The sequence below is a fragment of the Magnolia sinica genome, chromosome 4 (assembly GCF_029962835.1).
Source record: "Magnolia sinica isolate HGM2019 chromosome 4, MsV1, whole genome shotgun sequence".
Lineage (NCBI taxonomy): Eukaryota > Viridiplantae > Streptophyta > Magnoliopsida > Magnoliales > Magnoliaceae > Magnolia > Magnolia sinica.
Window position 1 is genome coordinate 105,698,536 of NC_080576.1, and position 23,172 is coordinate 105,721,707.

Below are 23,172 nucleotides of genomic sequence, written 5' to 3' on the forward strand. Positions count from 1 at the left end.
TGTGCATGGAAGTCCTCACATCATTGGGCTCTTACATCTACAAAGGTTACTTTTGGTAGAACTAATAACTAATGCTTGATAGAAATTTGTGTTAAGGGTATTTACTTTGTGTAGAAATATTTTTGATAGAATTTTAACATTTAATGTTCACACATTTGTATGCATCTAACTCCTCATCTTGAAGTTCACATACACCACATGTAGCATGGTCGTCACGTAGCACCTCGTGAACCATTTAATCTGGTCATGATCAGTCGGGTGTAAACACTTTCTTATATTTATAAAAAGAATTTTTGACAATCATTTGCATCTGTAGTGGATTATAATGGATATGGTCTTAATTAGAGTGACCTTTGCACATAGTGAGAGCACCTCTTCATCTATCTCATCTATGTTCTTTTCCTTATTTCTTTCGTTCTTTTGGTTAAGTAAGAACTCCTATTTATGTCCTCTAATTTGACAAGGCAATACAACTAAATTCGAGTAACACAAATTGATGGATTGATTGTTCTTGAGATTTATATGACATGATAGCTATTGCACCATAGTGGGTAGATTAGTCATAAAAAACATCATCTTATTTTGTGCTCAATCCTTACTACAACTGTCTTCTTCATTGCACAAGAAAGAAAACCTAACATATTCTCAACAACGTGTAAATAGAACACCATATACACTATTGAATCTTTAAATTTGGTACTGAGGTTTTTAAGAAAGAAGAGATTTCTCCAAGACTAAAGCATTGGAGAGGAAAGATAGAAGTATTTAAACCAAAGCCCTACACTTATGTTTTTAAACCTCCATGGAAAATTTCAAATTAGAAACTAAATACAGTAACCCGTAAGTTGTAGTGGTAATGGAGTGTACCAAATTACCATGCTCATTCATAATTTTTAAGTATTTATGTGATGTTGGAAACCAAAAATAATTACTAATTAGCTGAATAAGTAGAAAGCAAGATAAGCTACTTAGGCATCAGTAGCTTATGTGAAGTATCTTATGATCCTAGTGATAAAATCTCATGATTATCATATGAGATCCAATGGCTGAAAGTACATGCGTGAGCGATACCCATTGAAGAGATGGCCTTTTCAGGCTCCATTTCGTGCCAGCGATTGAAGGGTTTTGATAGTCCAAAGCTTATCATTTTCGGTCCATGGTCCATTACCTGTGGGACAAACTAGATGAAGGGCCATATACTGTATTAATAAGCAATCCACGTAAGGACCATATACTGAACGGTTTGGATCATTAAACAGTGGGCCCCATTTAAACAACCAAAAAACCCCAATGGCAGTATACACAAACCTTTGGAGGTTCAGGTGGTGTTCATTGTTTTTCGTGGAACGGCTTACCTGATTATTGGATCAGCCTGATTTTTGGGTCGCTTGATCATCATCATGGCGGGGTGCACATACTGGACGTGTTAGATCTATACACCCAACGTGGGCCGTACAATGCTCTACTACAGCAAAGCGAAAATAAAAAATAAAAAAATGTGAAAGGCATCTAAGTTATTTCACCTCAAAAAAACAATATAGGGCATTAGGGCCTTTGAAAATTAGAGCTGAGTTTTTTTTTTTTTTTTTTGGCAGAATAAAAAATTCTCTTCCGTAAAAATCCCTTTCTCTTGATGGGTATCAAGAGGCTCTATTAAAATTGAGAAAAAGGGGACGTCCACCAATGCAAATATATGGTCTGGCCGCATCTATTGCAAAGGTGGCGTGCGCCCATCTCGCTTCAGTACTAAATGGGCAAACAAGCATAAGAAATGGGCACACCATGCATTCAAAAATACTAATTTTATTCATTTCAACGAAATAATTAAAGAAAATCCTTCTAACACTCTTAAGATAATAATCTAAAAAACACTTCAAAAATTCAACATTGTGACAAACTAAATAAAGCATAAGGCCTAAAGAAAAAGGTCATACAGCAGCACCGCATCTAAGGCGGTCCTATCCTTTGGATCTTTTCAAAAAGATCAGTCAGGCATATCACTTCTTTGGGACCCCGAGCCGCTGTCGGAAATCCTCTTCCATTAGCGGAAGGCCCTCACGCAATGTGATCGTCGGCTCCCATCCTAGCAATTTCTTCGCCCTTGTGATGTCTGGCTTCCTTTGGCGTGGGTCATCCGGTGTGTTCTCCACGATCTTCACCAACACTGATGGATTAACCAGCTGCAGTTCACATCAAAATGAAGAGCAATATCCCACTTTCAAAACCTCGTCTTGTAAAAAATTGTAAAACACACATTCAAAACCATAAAGGTATTGAAACAACCGATCTATGATATTGCAAGGCATGAGTATTCATGATCCAAACCACTCGTTCACCGAATGGCCACACATTACTGGACGATAGACATGATAGGTTGTCCTAACCATGAAAATCGAGCAATAGGTTGTCCTAATCATGAAAATCGAGCAATAGGTTGTCCCAACCAATGTTGTCCAAATCGTTATCGTAACACAAATTGTAGCAGGGGCTGAATCATATCGAATCGCAATTCGTATCGTAAATCGTAAGATTTTTTTACAATTTTCTTAAACTATTGAGAAAAATATAAATCAAAATTTTTAACCCCATCACAATCTTCCTTTTGCCATCAATGTGCACAAAGCAATACCATGCCATGATAGTGTTGAAGGATTCTTAATCCTTTTATTTTTTTTTATTTGTCTTTCAAGAAATTTCCCTCAAAAAAAATATTCAAGGACCCTTCAATAATTTATGTTATTGTTGCCTTTCTTAAATGTAGAATCACGGTGGAAAAACGGCCTTTGATACTATATACCGATGAAAAAAGATATTTTGATTTTGAAACATCATTCCATAACACATATAAGTCAGCATGATCGTAACCATCCATAAAAACATTACAGGTAAGTCATACATCAACAAATCACAAAAAAAGCTACATGATTTAACGTTGAAGAGAATATATATCATTTCATCTCTTATAAAGAACAAATGAAATAATTTACCTTTTCTAAACTATTCTTAAAGGGCCCACCAATTAAAAAACATAAAATGAAAGCCAGGTGAAGCTTAAAATAGAGCGAGCAAGTATAATTTGAATAATAAATCAGGATTATTGAATCGTGAATAGTAGGATTCAAATCATGGAATTGTAGGATTCATATAAAAAGGAATTCAAGGTTGGGATTCAAATCTTTTTGCTTAAGATTAGACTAAAATCGTAAATCGTACGATTTTGACAACACTAGTCCCAACCATAGTTCTACAACTCGGTAACTTGAGTTGAAACTCAGCCAAATCGACTCGACTAGGCAAGATTTCGAGCTGAGTCATTGTGAAACTCCACCATAAGCCTGACTCAGCCTCAACTCGACCTGACCAATCAAGTCAATTCACTGACTTGGTTGACTTGACTCAACACGAGTCACCTGCTTAAGTAGCGTTTATATAACAGGGTTTCAAACCCAATACCTGTAACAGCAAGAGCAACATCTCCAACCAGGTTTGCATCTGTTCCATTATTTCTTATTTTGAAATATTTATAAATAATACCCGGAGTTGAGTCGAGTTTTTGAGTTTTTAAACTATGGTCCTAAACTTTAAAATGGAGTTCAACCTTTAAAATGGAGTGCAAAGATTATGGACCTGATTACACTGATTGTTGTTCACCCTTTATTTTTATTTTGAATAGTAAGGATTGTCAATCACAGTGATTTTTTGGTGTATGAACCATTAGTTGTTTCCCCATTGGATTTATTTACACATGCCACATGTTCAGTTTAGAAGGTGGACCCAAAATGTTTGTGCTTACGGCCAAAAGCACAGAATTTTCATGCCTACTCCATACTGCATATGTGGAATGTATGATAATCCAACCATTCTCTCATCAAACAGCTCCGTAAAATGCAACGTTACAAATTTTCATGCTTATCAGACAAAATTGGCATACAGAAACTAGTAGCTGGATTGCAGTAATTTTTGTAAACCCTTTTCAAAGGGTTGGGATTGTCTGGTCATTGTGGTTTTTGGTATATAATCCAATCCCTTGGCTGTTCCCAATCAATGAAGGTTCAGATCATACAAATATGACGTCCTAGATATAGAAAGTGGAGGCATGGAAATCTAAAGCTTCTACGAGCACTGGATCTCACACAATACTGGATGGACCTATAAATGAAGCATACAAAAACTCTCATGTGTAAGCCAACTAAACTGTCAATCAAAACACATGCCGCCCAATGATCAAGAACAGTATGATGCATCTTGGATTGCTAAGCCACAGCTTAAGGCTCACGCCAATAGAATGTTCCTATCTGATCAAGCCCTGAAATATTTATAACCAAATTGTTCGAGACCATTCGCAGCAGAGTCCATTGTACTGCAGTTAGGATCACTTAGGAGGTCCAGTGTGGTTTTTTTGTAGAACGGACCACCATTTGGACAGTTTGGACAGATGGCATTAATAGTTAATAGAAATGGTTTATATGCCAACTCTTGCATATTGGATCCTTCCTCAATCATATCGGCATTTGAGATAAATGCATATATGCACTGATTTGATGGCAGAGATGGTTTATTCAGCAAGTTTCATTCTCTAGTTTATACACATCCGAATCATAGAGTCAGTCCACAGTTCTTTTTTTATATTTTTCTTTTGATAATTTTCTTTCCTTCTTTCTTTCTTTCTTAGTGGTAACTTTGCTACTAAAATACATTTTCAGAAAATACGAAAGAATAATTGACAAATCCAAAATCCCTGCTTCCCACAACCGATTGAACAATTAGCAATTCATTTTCTTTCTTTTCTGTAACCATATTCATCAGGATGCTGGTTTCAAAAAATCTACTGATAGCAGTTTCTTCACAGGTTCACATGCACAAATGCAAGGTACTAAGCAGAGAGAATATCTTTTTCATGAAAGCAAAACAGCAAACAAAAAACTTACCTCCTTCACTGTTTCGGCAAGTTCCATCATTGTAAATTCACCTGCAATAAAATACAATTTAGAAGCTATTTGAGTGACATGATTGAAAAACAAGACATAACATATCATGTCTACCAACAACTAACTGAGAAGTCTTTTTCCAACATCCACCACACCTCTTGGATTGGCTACAGCACAAAAATCTTACGGAACAAATTATCCTAACCACCATTTTTTATTTTTTTTGCCTGGCCTGTGTCATTATTAATGGTACGTATTGTTTTTCTATAGATTTGGCAACCTGGGCCACCATGTTAATGTAATTCTTTGGAAGTGGTCCATCCAAGAGGTTCAAAATTGGTTGAATGTTTTGGATTGATGAGCACATGCACGGATCATGTGGCAGAGGGCAGATCATATACTTTGGCTTCCTCAAAACGGTGCATGGATATCAAATCTGAACTGTCCAATTGATAGGCCACCTCTTCATAGGATTACGGCTAAAAAATCACAGTCATCACATCATACAAACCATTTGATCAATTGCCCAACTTTTGGATGCTCAATAGCCCAAAATCGGCCCCTATATTTGAGTGGTTAGAGGCATCTAAGTAGCATGACCTTTGGACTAGCTCTAATCCAAGACCAAAGTTCGTGCATGTGGTGGACGTTAGAGCCACCATATTAAGAAAAAATGCAAAGTTCAATTGAACATTTTCATGATCCAATTAACCGTACATGCTGGGACCACCTTTTGGTGATACCAATAGTACATTCCACGGACCGAATGGTGGATGAGAGATGTCTTGAAAAACCTCTCACGTTCGCTGATCCAAAACATCTAGTTGAGCCTAGTTAAATGTGGACAGTGGTTGTCATTCATTGGATAGCTAGGATCATCCAAAGGGTTCACTGCCTGTTCATTAAAAAATGCTCCTTTTAATTTTTTATCATACAATAAATCTAACAACCATGCAGACTCAGATTTAAATGGAAACTAACCAGGATTTCCAATGTTAATTGGACCGGTGTTATCCCCTTCCATGAGTCGAATAAGGCCATCAACCTTCAATGATGGAGCACCAAAAAAAAGAAGAAAAGAGAGGCACAAATGAGACATCAAAGGTAATCCACAAGAGTTAAAACATTGGAACTTATAGTCAATACCATGACCCCAATATTCCAAAAGGAGAACTGCATACCATATCAGAAACATAACAGAAACTCCGGGTTTGTGTTCCTGGAGACTGGACTGTCAACGGCTCATCTCTGCATGAAATTGGGGAAGAACAATGAAAATGACTAAAGGTCAATATGACTGAGGTGAATTTCAAATTATGCCTCCGAAAGAAGAAGAAGAAAAAAGGCCAAATGTCAAATGTTCCGCCCAAATCATGAATCAGAGATGAGAATGATGTTGGTAAGAATTTTACCGGAGCGCTTGAGCAATGAAATTGCTAACGACACGCCCGTCGTCAATATTCATTCGTGGGCCGTAAGTATTGAATATCCTAGCAATGCGTATTTCTGTTATGGGACCCCCCATCCACATTGAGAGCATGTATCAGAATATATACCAAGTTCTGTGCTGACATACTAGTTTTCTATAGTAATGTTTATTGCTATCAAAATCCTAGTCAAAAGTAGAGCACTATTTTTTTACCTATGCCATGCTGCCTATGATAATCAAACATCAAAGTCTCTGCTACACGCTTCCCCTCATCATAGCAACTCCTAACTCCTGCAATGCATGTAACATCCTTTAACAAGAAATAGACGATATGATCTTACCAATTAGAGCATAAACTAACAAGATGTATCATGCAACTCATGTAAAAAGTAACTTGAAAATTGACATGGTTGCTATACACAAGGCTCATAAAAACTGAGCAGCCAGATAAGTGAAAATTCCTGAAAACTGTCTCAAAAGCACTGTCCCCACATCAGGTATCTTCTCAAAACCTTATTCTACCCTCCAAACTGCCTTTCACGATCCTGATGCATTGTATAAGGATGATTTGGTAGTTAACCATCCTCCCTCTTGCGTGCCATATTTTCAGGCAACCATCTCCAATAGGAGTTCTCTTCTTTCCAAAACCTCCATAGCTACTTGCCAAGGAGAGCCTGATTCATAGCTGCAAGTCTTTTATGCTATACTGCCTTCTTCCCGAAGATAGCATACTTATTTCAAATTTAGAGTTGCAATTTTCAGTATTATGGAACGGATATACCTAAAATCCTGCTTTGAGCAAGCAGGATTATGGAACTGGCATGACTTATCATGGATGGAAAGGAAGATGGAAGGGCTGGCAAGAACAAATGTGATGTGTGCTAGAAGAGCCAATCTAAAGGCAGATTACATAACACAAATGATTGGGCGCTTGTTGGCAGGTTTGCTCAGAGTCATAGCAGGGGGATTAACTCTGGATTGCTGTCGCTTGTAGAAAGAAATGGGATTGCCTTATACAATTTAGGGCCTGTTTGGATACCACCAAATAAGTTACTTTTTCTACTTACAGCAGTAGATAAGTAACTTATTTGAGATAAGTTTGGTTTATGATAAATTATTAGTAGCTTTTTTATTTAAAGTTACTTAATCACTTCAGTTTAATAAGTAGAAATCAAGATAAGCTACTTAAGGCATAAGTAGCTTATCGCAAGTAACTTACGATCCAAACGCCCCCTTAATGAAAGAAAAAACAACTGAAAGAAGAAGAACACACGACCACTGTCTTCTCCGGGGATTCTTCAACAAAAGCAAGTACGTCTTTGCAGAGTTAGTACAGAAACCAAATGATGAAACAATAGTTAAGGCACACAGCTTTGAAGAGAACAATCATCTGAACATTTTGTATCGAATGATCAACTACCAGAGTGATAATTCTTTTTTCTTGAAAGTGGAATTGAAAGCATATTCTTGTGCATTTGGAGTCCAACCTCAGCCAACAATTAGTTACAGTCCAGTGAACATCAGAAGAAATGGAAAGCTAAACTGTGGAGAACAGAGGCTCTGATCTCCTTTTTTCTTTTTTTTCTCCTTCTGAACAATACAGAGGTTCAATTGCGCACAAGTACACTTCACTCAGAATTCTGAGAGTAACCTTACAAGAAACAACAAAGGTAGGGCATCCAGTTACAATGACAGCAAGAAGATTACTTTCTGGAAGGGGGAGGAAAACATACCAATTGGGTTGACATTGCCCCAATATTCCTCATTTTGTGGATGCTCAAGGGGATCTCCATACACCTCTGAAGTTGATGTCAGCAAAATCCTGTAAGAAAGTAAAGATCACACAAGAAATGAGCATATTTAAAATGAGGAACTATCACATACACATCTAAAGTACACCTGCCAAGGTGTCGTCTGAACAACGACATCTGAGACATGAAAAAGATGAACCCACATGAAGATCACCTTGCATGAGTTGCATCAGTCCACTCGTTAAGCAGGCATCATTATGCAAAAACAATGGACGGTTTAAAATAGACCTGCCAAAAGTCTGATTTGAATAAACATGTGGCCTGTTTGATTAGCCCAAGCCTAACTTTTGCACAAGGTGATCTCATGGTGGGGCCTTTTGAACTCATCCAACGATGTAAATACATGATGGGTTAGCATGTGTGGCAAGCTTGTGCAATTGTTCTTGTATTTAAAACATTACAAACTAGATTGAAATGTGAGCAGTCAAACCGTCCAACCTGGCTCCAACTCGCTTAGCAAGTCCCAACATATTCAGTGTGCCAATCACATTTGTCTTTATTGTCTGTTAAACATCACAGTTGCCAATCAGCATGCACAAGCACAAAACAAGTGGGTTAACAAAAAAAAAAAATGGAAAACCATTTAGAATGTCTGAGATATGCATTAAGGAAACAACAAAATAAGCTAGAGCCTACAAGCCATTTTATTAGAATTCAAATAGGATAAGAGCAGACAAACAAGTAGAGAGAGTAGAGATCCTTTAGCAGTGGGACCAAGGAGCAATGAACTGAATTATAAGGGAGCAGCTAAGAAATTTGAGTCAAGCAGGAGAAAACCATCTCACCTACTCCTACCAACCACCCTCACTGCAACTTACACATCTATTTCTTATGTGATCAGCGAAAGATGATCCAGTTCCACCGTCCAAGTTTAACTCTTTTAAGCACCATAGAAGAAATGAGTGACAGGTGAATCTTGTGAATAGTTGCCAGTCATAGCCATTTCAGACTAGATTTATCAATTGAATTGAAAAGCACCACCACTGGTTGTGCTTTGTGCCAGCAAGTGAACAGTGCCAGTGGATGTGGGAAACTGGGACCTATCATCAGCCATCACTTCTGCAGTTCTCATTGACTGCACTGTGTACCAGGTGCCCACCCTCTCAGCTTCTAATCTGTTAAGGTCAATGTTGGCAGTATGGAAAGAGAAGAAGGTTGATGCCCCCTCACGAAGGAGAAGAGGCACAAGAGAATACCTGATATGAATTCGAGTAGATACTCCAGCCATCATCCATGCTGATCCTTCTGAGGGGGTGGGATCAACATGAACATTCTGTTTAGCACCCAAATGGGATGAAGATGATTTAGTAGCTGAGCAGCAGCTACCAGATGTCCTAAGAATATGCAAGGGTATGACTTACATATTGATGGGCAATATCAGCAGTAAAGACTAGCAAAAACATTGTGAGGGTTTTTTTGGGTATGGAAAGGCAGTTATCAAGCTAGATGGTTTCCTGCATTCCTAAGATCTGAGTGCTCTTTGAAATTCTGTCAATATATAGGTCAATGCCACTATTGCCGAATGATCATCTGATTCCCTCTTTCTTTGAGGGTAGCATTTTATTCTCAATCATCAGATTGCCAGGATTCATGAGAAAAAGATGTGGCCGAAGTTTGAAGCTGGCTGCCAACCTGATGCAACCCTCCATTGTCCGGTCTTTGGACTGGCAATGAGAGCTCAAAACTCCCACCGGCGGAGTAAATCATTTTATTCTCAATAGCCATTGAAAAATACGTTAGAATGTCTCCAGGTTTGTTTCAAGGAATGAAAAAGAAACTTAGGGGTACACCATATGATCTCTGATATTTATCTACCATGCATAACGAGAATCACGAGTTGCAGAAAGTTATGAAATTAATCCTTCAAAACCATTAAACCACTTAGTACGAAAGCACGTGAGAAGAATTTTTAAGCAGTTGAAATGGCATTTAAGTTGGAGAGCGGATATTGCAGTCAAATATGGTTTGTCTCCCGAGGTTTGTGGACTAAGCCTCTTCCATCTATAGTTCCTCTTTCCTTTGTAAAGGGATCGTTAGGATTGCCCCAAAAAGTTTTTGATGGCCTGGGCTTTGCTTTGGGTGATAGGGAGAGAATCAGATTTTTGGCCAGATATCCGGTGTGGTGGCTCCTCCCCCTCATTTCTACCTTTCTGGCCTTGGCTACGCTTTATCTTGTTGCGGATATTTCCATGGATAAGTGATTTTCTGGCTAGGGTGAGGGAGGAGTTGGCTTCCTCTATTTAGGAGGAATCTCACCAATTTCGAAATTCTGAACCTAATTGCTCTCTTGTCTTGTTTGCAGGGATTTATTCCCTCTCCAGGTTCGGAAGACTCTCTTGTGTGGAGCCTAGCTAGCTCGGATTCTGTTTCAGTGCGTTCCTTCTATAGGTCCCTCGCACCTCCTATCTCTTCCACTAGTTGCTGCCATTCAGGAGTTGTCTAGTTCTATGGGGTTCCTCCAAAATTGCAGCCTTTGTGTGGTTGGTTAGGAAGAATCAGGCCCCAACCGTTGATAATTTGCGCAAAAGAGGCATGAACGCGATCAATGTTTTCAATACTGACAATATCGGCCGATATATCCCACGATATATCTTGTATCCCACCTGTGCGATACGAAACGCATAGGTAGTGCCAATATACCTCTAAGAAGCTTAATTGATCAACCATCTCTTTCTCCATTACTCTTTCACCGCGGATATCTGGTCATGAGTACTAGCCCTTGCGGAAGTTTCATGGGTGATACCCTCCTTCATAGAGGGCCTCTTCTGTTTGTGGCATGAGGAAGCTGGGGGTTGTAGGGGTCTTCCCAACCTTGGGGAAGGTCTTGTTGTATTTTAGCTTTTTCTTTTTTCTTTTTACGGTATTGTTTTAGCTTTGTTTTCTTTTTTGGCTTTTGCCTTATAAATTGCTCTCTCTCTCTCTCTCTCTCTCTCTCTCTCTCTCTCTCTCTCTCTCCGTGTGTGTGTGTGTGTGTGTGTGTGTGTGTGTAGACTCTTGTGGTCATTTCTCAACCAAAAGAGGCCTATTTTTTTACAACCACTTCTTCTCCCATTTCCATGACTGACATACCACTTCCTCTCTCCATGTGCATTGCATTATTGGCTTGTGCTAAAGAGACACCATAAGCTAGCTTGAAAACAAAGTAGCAATGCAATTATCACAGGACATACAAGATCACAACTAACATGAACATGCGGAAAGTTTGCCAAGACAGATAACATGCTAAAGCACTCGTGATTACTCAAACGTCCAATTGAAACCGTAAGTTCAAATGGACAGTTATAAAATGAAATTGATAGATGCAAGAAGACAAAGGTATGCACCTTTACAGGGTTATGTTTGTAGAAAATTGGAGAAGCAGGGCAAGCAAGATGAAATATCTGATCAACCTCTATCAGTAATGGCTCTGTGACATCTGCATAAAAGTACATACAAAATCATTATGATTACATGACAGTCAGCATGCAACGGGTTACATAAAAGTATTCATGCAACATAGTAATTGTCAATCTGTCTTTAAGAGGCGGATTAAGCCTTTCTTCTCTGGCCCTTTTGAGGTCTGAGATTCTAGCCAAGCAAATTGGAAGCAATAAAAGTTGGGTGCAGCTGTCACTGTCTGCCCTCAGTACTTTGGACAAATTACTATAGAAGGGTACTCAACAATCACACTTAGCATGGGTCAGAGCTTTTGGCTGTGTCCTTGGAAGCAATCCTTCAGGCTATTAGGGGGGTGATGTCTTCATGTTCTCTTTTGTATAATTTGGTTCCTAGAGATGCTCAGTCTGTAGGTGATTGGTTGGCAAAGGTTCTCTCGAGGCAATCCTTACATGATGTGGGCAATTCCTATTTCCTATTATTACCTTAATGGATAAGTGGTCCAGTTTTCTCTATTAATAAGATTTTTGTTGCTTATCAGGGAAAAAAAAAAAGAAAGAAAGAAAGAAAGAAAAGAAAATGCTAAAAAAAGTGGAAGGCATACGGTGGTAAGCTGCATAAGATGTTAGTGGAGAAACAAAAGATTTGGTCCTTAGCTGTAGGAGGAGTGAAAGGAAGTAGCAGATCCATATGTGGGAGTAAGGAAGGGTCTGTTACAAAATGCATGCAACTGTGAAGACCTAGGAAGTGAAAGTAGGAACGGAATGATGAGAAGAAAGATCATGCAACTAACTTCCAGTCAACAGCCAAGCATGTGGTAATAAAACACGCTGCTATCCTAGGTTACATCTGAGAGTACTTAACATGGAAGCCAGAAAACCACATCTGAGAGTGCCTAAAACGAGCTGATACCCTAGGTTACATCTGAGAGAGGAGTTTCTTTTCTAGCAAAGGGAGATATTAACTAAACTTGATGTGTTTCCAGATAAAATTATAATTATACGTTTGAAACTTCTCACCTTCAGCTTATAATTACATGTTTGAAACTTCACACCTTCTGAGAAGGCAAAGAAAGGAAAAACAAAAAAGAAAATAACCATTAAAGAAAGGACCTGTTTGGGATCAACGAAATGGGAATATGGATTTAGCAAAACCATGAATTTGACCTGGAATTTGTATTTGGCAAACCCTGGAGTCCATTATTTGGTAATCAAGCCACAAATCTACGGATTTGAGGAGCATTTATTGCAATGGTGTAGCTTCTGTTGCTTTTGGGGGATTTCTCATTTTATGCAAATAACAACTTTTGAGGAAGGAAAATTTTTGGATGAATCCATGGATTTGTGTGCGCGTGCGCATGTGAATACGTGTTCGTGGGTGGATTGCCAAATTCATTATGGTTGCCAATTGCCGGATTTTCTAAATTCCTTGATTTCTCAAATCCATGGGAGCAAATCCCTGAACCCAAACAGGCCCTAAAAGAAGACTACTGCATGAATTACCAAATTATTTCATGGGGCATCAGGGAGTGGGAGAGAGTTGCCCTCTATTTATTTTTTTCTCAGCATTTCTGTTACAGCAATGTTCAACCTTTTTTGGACCCCTAAAGGGAAGCATACATTCATAACAGTGAAAGTTTCAATCTAATCAAAGAAAACGAAATTGTCTGAAGAAAATACCATGACGAATAAGCTCAAATCTTGGATGGCCAATCCATTTTTTGAGGTTGTCTTTTGAACCAGTGAAGAAGTTATCAGCAACAATCACCTGTGCAACACAACCATGTCAAATGAGTTAAGAGATGTTTTTGTTACGTTGTGCAACTCTTGAGTAGAATATTGTACCATAAATGCACAGGCATGCTTTCACAAGAGAAGGCCATAAAATTATGATATAGAAGCGTAAACGGTTCACTCAAGCAAATGCAGCTCGGGTGTGCAAAGCAGCAAATCTTCCAAGGTACATGTTCAAAAGTCACTTACTGCAGAGTTATACACAAGGAATAATTCAGTCCAGGGATGTGAGTGGCCGAGGAACTGAAGCTGTTAGGATTCATTCCAAGCCATCTGAAACCATGATGGCATTTTGTGACTAATCTGAGAAAATAGGGAGTGGGCACAACATTTTATGTGCCTTCATGTCATTCTGAACACATGATATAAATGGATGGGATAGAAACAGTCAATTTTATGCTTTCAATAGCAAATGGGCCATTAACCAAAAACACAATGTGTTTTTTTTTTTTTTGAAAGATAACTGAAAACACAATGTTTGGATGATTCTAGTCCCTTGGTGGCAGGTAAATGAATGCTAAAGGACAAAATTCAGCAACAGCTCCCATCAAGTGAGGAAAGGTCCCTTCACTAGATGCCTAAGATAGTTCAATTAAAGAAACATTTAGTCAGCGGCTAATCAACAGTTGAACACGCAGGATGCTTCGTTTAGATCATTATACACATGAGCCAGGCGTGTGGCACACAATTTGGAGGCACAAAAATGCCATGCCTCCAGAGGCAGGTAATCTACTCCCCCTGCTCCCAAGAAATATACACGTTTGATGTGGAGGGAGCAACACTATCGACTTGTTCTATGATTACATGGTAACAGATCCACAGACAAACAGATGTTTTATGTTATTCAAAGAATACAATTGTCACCCATGGGGGAGATGAACTGCCAAATTAATGATCATTGCTTGCAAGACAGAGAGACAACAATGAGTACCTCATTTTTTTCATTTTGCATCAACCTATCCACCAAGTGAGAGCCAATGAACCCAGCGCCACCAGTTATCAAAATTCTCATATTGGCCTGTCATAGAATGAAATAGTTCATTATGATATATCTAAAATTAAATTGGGATGAATTTGAATGATAGGTGAATGAAAATCATCTGACACAAGAACAAAGAACAAATCCATATGAAGAAGTAGTCTCTGCATAAAGGGTTAGTGACGGGCTGGGTTGGGCTGGGCTTGGCAGGCTTTGGGACCCAGACCAGAACAGGTCAGGTTTGGGGCCTGTATTAGAAACGGGCTGGGTTGGGCTGGGCTTGGTGGGCTTTGGGACCCAAAATTTTCTATTAAGGACCTACGAACACTCTCCCTCAAAAAAAAAAAAGGCCCTACCAACACCTAAACAGGCCTGTTGTGACATTAATGGGCAGTCAGGGGCCTGAAATTGCAAACCTAATTACTAAAAGGCTGGCCCCTGCCTGACTTTTATGCCTTATTAATAATCAGATTGGGTTCAGGCTGACCCCACTACCCAGATCCAGCCCATTGCCACCCGAATCTTCCCGAATAGAAATGATCACATACAGCAGTTGTATGTGAACTTTAGCATCCATCCATTTTTTTTCCACCAACATATTACATCTGTAGAATATCCAATTCATAACAAAGGTGGGCAATGCCATGATCACCTGGTATGACAATCAGGCTGATTGGTCCAATCCACTCGTTGGGTGCGCACACCAGTAGATCAGAGTCAGACCATCGCCTGTGCATTGATTTTGACAGTATGTCCTGCTTGATGAGTGGACCAGACTGATTTTTGCACCAGACAATCATCATGACACGGCCCAGCTTTTCATGTATCGGATATCCTATCTATCCGATGCATTTGCAGGAAAGAAATGGCTATACATCCATTATATCTGATCATTTCTTCTCCATAGAACTAACAGAAAGATGCAATTTTACCTGGAAAAATTTGGAATTTCGTAAAGGAGATGGGCATGGAGGCGGCTTGGATGCAGAATTATGAACACCATTGGGAGAATCACCCGCCATTGTTAAAATCCTCTTTGATTTCAGCAACCTGCAACCATTTACAAGATCTAATCCATAAAAATTTAAAGACTGTCGATTTTTGTAAGCCAGAGAAAAACTAACCATTGATTAAACGAGTGAAATTTCTCACATCTCAAACAAAAATTGTTATTACTAAAGTTTAAACTAACTTCTAAACTCAAACATTTCACAAAACCAAGTACTCTTTCACTTCAGTTGTTGATTCTTATCAGGCAAAGAAAAGGCAAATTACCAACTAAATGAAAGAAATTTCTTGGGTAAAGGATCTAATACAACTAGTTGTATTGTAGGTTTATAATACATGCAGTTGCTTTGAACACGTGGACACCCCAATTATCGATCTGGACTGTCCATTCATTACATGTCACTGTTGGCAGGCAAAAAATGCAAGAAACACACAAATAGATAAATTCTGACCATCCAATCTATCATCATCATCATCTAAGCCTTGTGTCAGCTAGTTGGAGTCAGTCTGACCATCCAATCAAAAACATGCAAAATGGACAGTTAAGACCAAACAGATAAAAATAGATCCAATCAACAACTTGAAACATCTATAGATGGCCCCACTTTAAATTGCATATGGCTCTAAAGAAATAGTTTGTTCAGATGATGCTCACCATCTGATCCATGATTTCAAAATGATGGCCAACATCCAAAGGGTCAGGATCATCCAAAGGGTGCAATTGTGCATCTTTGCTTTGACAATAGTGGTGCGGAATGAATGGATAGTCTAGATCAATAACTGGACTGTCCCACATTGCCAAAATAACTAGTTGTATTAGATCATTTCCCCATGATAACAACATCCAACCCATCTGAAAGGTTGGTCATACTATGAAGAACACCTGTATGGCCTACTGAAGAAAGCCATGGACAGCAATGGATCTTATCGAAAGCACACATGTGGCCCACCTGATGGGTGGATCAGACTGGTTTTTGTGCTAGCTGATCTTCGTGGTGGGGCCAACCTTTTGGACGGGTAGGATTTCATAAGAACATCACATAATTGAAAATTGTGCTTTAGTGGGGCTGTAACTCAGTGGTCCAACTAGTTGCATGTGAGACTTGATAATCAATAAGTCTTTTTTCTATATCAATTCAAAAGATTGTCTTTTTCTATCAGAAACGAATTTCCTAAGTACCGATAAAATCAAAAAAAATTCCTCAGATTTCGTTTAAAAAAATAAAAAAACACAAGGAAGCTATTATGTTGAATGACTTTTCAATTAAAAAGATCGTCGATTTGTGTCAATTGCGAAGATCATCGATTTTCTAACATTTATAAAAATCTCAATACAAACAGGATTTTAAAAAAATCTCATCTTTTGTACAGATAGAAAGAGGAAAAAAAAAAAAAACAGATAGCCGAAAAATTGAGTTAATTTCCAAGATCGATCTCGTCAGAAAATCACAAATCAAGCATGCAGACATGGATCTGTTGAATAAGAACGAATCAATTTCATAAATTTACAGGATCAAGAGCTTCATAAACCTCAAAACCCTAGAATTTAAAAACCTCTCTCTCTCTCTCTCTCTCTCTCTCTCTCTCTCTCTCTCTCTCTCTCTCGTCACTTCTAAAATACACGCAAAAAAGAATGACATTTACACCCTCTGTTTTTTAGGACTACACCCACTTGCAAACGAATTGTATCCATCAGTATCAGAAGAGTAAGAAGGTGGTGTGCTATTATTTTTGAAAAAAAAAAGGACCGAAATATATCAAAAAGAAGTTGAAATCCACAAAGGGAAAAGCAATGAACTCATTGACAGCAGAAATCGCACCAGAATCCAAACAGCTCCAAGTCCCGATCTTGAAATCTTAAAATTGGGGATTTTCTTACAGAGTGGGAAGAAATGGAACGAAATCGGGTATATATAGAGAAGTCTTCGAAAAGAGTTTCTGCAAACGAAGTACCGGAGACGATACGACTCTCGTGTTATAACTATGATTGCGTAGTCCACAACACGGAAGCGGATTGGCTGGTGTACCACACATCAACCAGCCTGGCTAGTGTGGGTACGTGTCGTGCTAAGACGAGCGCTGACGCTCCTCCAGCTCCGAGTTGTACGAACGGTTCAAAGTAGATCACAAAGTTACATAGGTCCCACGATGATATATTTATCATATATACACCGTTCATCCATTTTCCGAGATCATCTTGATCCCAAAAATGAGTAATTTTAAAGCTGAAGTGGACCACACTATAAGAAAAGGTGAGGACAATGATTCTCACCGTTAAACATTCGTAGGGGCCACAGTAACGCTTAATTTTCATCAATCTGTTCATAAGGTAACACAAGAGCTGGATGAAGAGAAAAAAAAATATCATATTAATCTAAAATATCTGTGGCCCCCAAAAGGGTTTCAATGGCAACAGTTCAATCCTCCACTGTGTGGTCCACTTGCTTCTTGGATCTTCTCATTTTTTTTTTTTTTCTAAAGCCTTAGAAAGAGCCCACCAAGTGAAATGACGGTTTGGATATAACTCATACCTCATGATGGGACCCACAGAACTTGATGACGTCAACACACAGCGACATCGTGGTGTGTGGTACACGAGCCAATCCAAACCGAGGTCGGTACTTTGTGTTTACGTCGCAAAGTTATGTGGGTCCCGCCATGATGTATGTGTTATATCTATATCATACATCCATTTTTCTAAATCATTTTAGGGTATGACCTGAAAATAAGGCATATCTAAAGCTTAAGTGGACCACACCTCAGGAAGCAGTGGGACAATAATACCACCGTTGAAACCTTCTTGTGGCCTGCAATGATGTTTATTTGTCATATAATCCGTTCATAAGAAGGAAGATAAAACTCAAATGCCTGTAGGAAGGAGTTTCGTTCAATCCCACTGATCTTTGGATTTGTCGATTTTTTGTATTTTTCCGGAAAAATGAACGGCCAGGGTGGATATAACACTGGCCGCGCCTACGCAATCAGGTACATAGAGCCGTCTCCGGTATTTTTACCCACCGTCCTGATGGGTCATTTACGTCACTGAATCACTTGGATTTGATTGATATTTCAACGATCCAAACCGTTCATGTGATGGACCCCACCGTGGATTGGGGATAACTAGAAATAAAATCTTCAATGATTCTTTTATTTAATAAATACAGTCTAATTTAACAACTTTTCTACAATACCAATGTCCTTTACTTTTGTTACTCCGAAAAAATTATAACGTTGTTAAATATATTTTGAATACCATTAACTGAATGATTTAGATCATCTGATGTGAATTTTCAACCGACTATGAATAGGCAATTTGGATGCTAAGATTTCAAATGAAACTAGATGCACACCAGGCATTTAGAAATTAGTTATGTAGTGGACATTCATTGGACGGTTAAAAATGAAAGCTTTCCAGGGATCTTATTTCAAAAAACAAGGGCCCATACATTAAAGGTTAGGATTGTTATTCAAATCTGGATTGCGTAGGGAAAGTGGGTTAGACAATTTAGTGAGTCTAATTTGAGTTAATATAGGACACGAATAGCTTTATTAAGTGGAAAGCGGATGGAGTTGGAAGTGGAGTGCGTCCAGCTCAGCAGATTTGTGTGGGGCCCAACATGATGTATTTACTTATCCACGCTGTGTATTCATTTTCTAATATCATTTTAACATATAATGATAAAAAGTGAGGCAGATACAACGCTAAAGGGGACCACACTGCATATGACTCTTACATTTAATGCAACTTAAATTTAATGCTTGGTGCATTTGGTGTGGTGTAGTTGATCGTTTAAATTATCTGATAAAATATATGAACAGGGTTGATAAACAGATACATCACGATGGCCCCCGCACAGATCTGCCTAGACGGGTGGGGTAGGACGCAATCCGCTTCCTCCGTCTGTAGCCGGAGTGTCAAATAAGCTAGGGGAAATTTCTAACCGTACGACCCATATATGGCCCACAAATCTTTTTCGGCACACTTGCTTTTTACCTTCCAAGAATAAGCCCCAGCTGTACGGCCCCATTTCCCAAGTCGAAAATACCCCTCCTTTCCTTCCGGAGGCGGATCGCCTGGTGCTCGAATACGAGCGCTGACGCTCCTCGAAGTCCGAGTTGTGCGAACGGTTCAAAAGCGATCAAAGTTACATGGGCTCCACAGTTATGTATTTATTATATCCACAACGTTCATCCATATTTCGAGATCATTTCGGAGCATTATCAAAAATATATATATATCCAAAGATCAACTGGACCATACCAGAAAGAGCAGCAGGAAAATTGATTTTCACCATTAAAAATTTTGTAGGGCCCACCATAACATTTATTTTCCATCCAATCTATTCATAAGGTCACAAAGACATGGATGAAGAGGAAAAACAAATTTCATAGTGATCCAAAACTTCTGTGACCCTAAAAGGGTTTCAATGGTAGACGTTCAATCCTCCACTGCCTTTTACAGTGTGGTCCACTTGATAGCTAGATCTGTCTTAATTTTCGTCTCAACCTTAATACGAGTTAGCCAAATAGATGGACAACTTGGATATAACACATACCTCATAATAGGACCCTCAAAAAGTGGTGGGATTATAATAAGGAAAAAAAAGCGAGGACTCTATAGCTACGGATTATAACTGTAGCAATAACTGTAGTGCCATATATAAGAAGTACAGGTTAACCCGGTCGACCCCGAGTCACTGTCCCACTAACCCGATCAACCCCAACTCATTGTCCACCTATTGAGATAGGCCCAGTTGGGAGTTAGAGCTACGATTACCTATGGCTACAGATTATAACCGTAGCCATAACCATCATGCTATGCACTTTTTTTTCTTTTTTTTTTTACATGCAGAATTTTATTCTACCTACATTTTTCTCTAATACATATTTATATAAAAATGAATATATAAGCATATAAAAAAAAATTCTCTCCTTTTTCATTTCTTTCTTTATTCATTTAACAAGAATATCTTCTAAACCAAAATTAGTTACTTGATGTACCATGGATGATTTTGGGGTAGGAGAAGCTACTTTAGCCAACCAACCTGGTTATTTTCTAAGATTCCATTAGATCGATGGTCGAAAATTCATTTCATTCACTTCATGGTCAATTTCAATCACTTCGCGGTCAATTTCATTCATTTCATTCACTTCGCGGTCAACTCAATTCATTTCACGGTCAATTCCCTTTACGTCACGGTCAATTCAATGCATTTCGCGGTCATTTCCCTTCACGTCATGGCCAATTCCATGTATTTCACGGTCAATTCCAACGATTCCCCTTCACTTGAAGTCAATTCAATTCATTTCACGGTCAATTCCCTTTACTTCACAGTCAATTTAATGCATTTAATTGTCAATCCGCTTTACTTCACGGTCATTTCCATGCATTTCATGGTCACCGTGTGCTTTCGATAAGATCCATTGTTGTCCATGGCTTTCTTCAGTAGGCCATACAAGTGTTCTTCATAGTATGACCAACCTTTCAGATGGGTTGGATGTTGTTATCATGGGGAAATGATCTAATACAACTAGTTATTTTGGCAATGTGGGACAGTCCGGTTATCGATCTAGACTATCCATTCATGGAATTAACTGTGAAGTGAAGGGGAATCGCCGAAAATGAACGTGAAATGCATGGAATTGACCGTGAAGTGAAGGGAATTGACCGTGAAATGCATGGAATTGACCATGAAGTGAAGGGAATTGACTGTGAAATGTATGGAATTGACCAGGAAGTGAAGGGAATTAACCGTGAAATGCTTGGAATTGACCTTGAAGTAAAGGGGAATCACCGAAAATGACCATGAAATGCATGTAATTGACCGTGAAGTGAAGGGTAATCGCCGAAAATGATCGTGAAATGCATGTAATTAACCATGAAGTGAAGGGAATTGATCGTGAAATGCATGGAATTGACCGTGAAGTGAAGGGGAATCGCCAAAAATGACTGTGAAATGCATGGAATTGACCGTGAAGTGAAGGGGAATCGCCGAAAATGACCGTAAATTGCATGGAATTGACCGTGAAGTGAAGGGGAATCATCAAAAATGATCGTGAAATGCACGGAACTGACTGTGAAGTGAAGGAAATTGACCATGAAATGCATGGAATTGACCGTGAAGTGAAGGGAAATCGCTGAAAATGACCATGAAGTGAAGGGAATTGACCATGAAATGCATGGAATTGATAGTAAAGTGAAGGGGAATCGCTGAAAATGACTGTGAAATGTATGGAATTGATCGTGAAGTGAAGGGAATTGACCGTGAAGTGCATGGAATTGACCGAGAAGTGAAGGGGAATGGCCGAAAGTAAGATTTTCTATGCATTTCACAGTCAATTCCCTTTACTTCGCGGTCAATTCAATGCATTTCATGGTCAATTCCCTTCACTTCATGGTCAATTCCATGCATTTCATGGTCAATTCCAATGATTCCCCTTCACTTCATGGTCAATTCTATGCATTTCACGCTCAATTCCCTTTACTTCACGATCAATTCCATGCATTTCACGGTCAATTCCCTTCACTTTACTGTCAATTCCATGCATTTCACGGTCAATTCCCTTCACTTCACAGTCATTTCCATTCATTTCATGGTCAATTCCGGCGATTCCTCTTCACTTCATGGTCAATTCTATGCATTTCATGGTCAATTCCCTTTACTTCACGGTCAATGCAATGCATTTCACGGTCAATCCCCTTCACTTCACGATCAATTCCATGCATTTCATGGTCAATTCGCTTCACTTCATGGTCAATTCAATGCATTTCACAGTCAATTCCTTTCACTTCACGGTCAATTCGATGCATTTCACAGTCAATTCACTTCACTTCACGGTCAATTTGATGCATTTCACGGTCATTTCCCTTCACTTCATGGTCAATTCCATGCATTTCACGGTCAATTCCCTTCACTTCATGGTCAATTCCATGCATTTCACAGTCAATTTGCTTCACTTCACGGTCATTTCCATGCATTTCACGGTCAATTCACTTCACTTCACGGTCATTTCCATGCATTTCACGGTCATTTCCCTTCACTTTATGGTCATTTTTTAAATGTGGGCATTCAATCACTAGTGGTTCACCTACGATTTGGATTTGCTTCAATTTTGGGCTCATGCTCTAAAATGACTTGGCAAAATGGATCGACAATGTGTATATTATTGGGCCCACGTCTTGGAGCTATAGATTGTTCTACTTGCCCACCGTGGATGGACTATTCCCAAATATTCCAGATCGGAAGTTCCTAACTCTTAGATCAGTGGCCTACAAATGGGCAATTGACAACAGAAAAATGGACAAGGACTTGGATAGCTAGGGTCTTCCTATTTGAAAGATTTTAGGCCATCCCCCATCTACAATGAAGTGAACACCTGCATGAAGTGAAAGCACAAATATCAACTCAATACAAAACTTTTGCAACTCTTAATATGTTTTTAATAGTGGGCATTAAATGGATGGACAAGACTGGATAAAAAAAACATAAATCATGGTGGACCCCAACCCAGTCGACCCCGAATTGCTATCCAGTAACCCGGTCGACCCTGATTGCCTACCCCACAAAGAAATGGGGTCGACCGGGTACCAACCGGGTCGACCGGGTAACTGGACAACAATTCGGGGTTGACCGGGTTAGTTATGTTTTTTATCCGGTCTGTCCATCCATTTTACAAGTTGCGCAGGTCTTAACTCAGACTCTATGGGGCTCACCTTGATGTACATATTTTATCCATGCCGTCCATTCACTTTGCAAGATCATTTTAGGGCATGAGTAAAAAAACAGAAGAGGTAGATCCAATACTTATGTAGTCTTTTAGAAGTTTTCAATGGTAGGCATTCAATCTC

The 23,172-nt window shown here is 39.0% G+C and overlaps 1 protein-coding gene across 2 annotated transcripts; it reads right to left on the reverse strand.

The window, feature by feature from the left end:
* Positions 1-1,791: 1,791 nt before the first annotated feature.
* LOC131243649 (UDP-glucuronic acid decarboxylase 6) lies at positions 1,792-17,301 on the reverse strand. Of its 2 annotated transcripts, none has more exons than XM_058243139.1 (13): positions 17,144-17,301; positions 15,248-15,365; positions 14,268-14,354; positions 13,223-13,310; positions 11,492-11,583; positions 8,607-8,671; positions 8,091-8,179; positions 6,571-6,648; positions 6,341-6,434; positions 6,110-6,176; positions 5,910-5,973; positions 4,929-4,969; positions 1,792-2,180 (listed from the first exon to the last, which is right to left on the reverse strand). In XM_058243139.1, the coding sequence occupies exons 2-13, from the start codon at positions 15,335-15,337 to the stop codon at positions 1,998-2,000; spliced, it is 1,038 nt and encodes a 345-aa protein (XP_058099122.1). In that variant the 5' UTR covers positions 15,338-15,365; positions 17,144-17,301; the 3' UTR covers positions 1,792-1,997. The 2 variants fall into 2 exon arrangements, with proteins under 2 accessions (XP_058099122.1, XP_058099123.1); XM_058243140.1 differs by having other exon boundaries at positions 15,248-15,384; positions 17,144-17,267.
* Between the last annotated feature and the right edge of the window lie 5,871 nt (positions 17,302-23,172).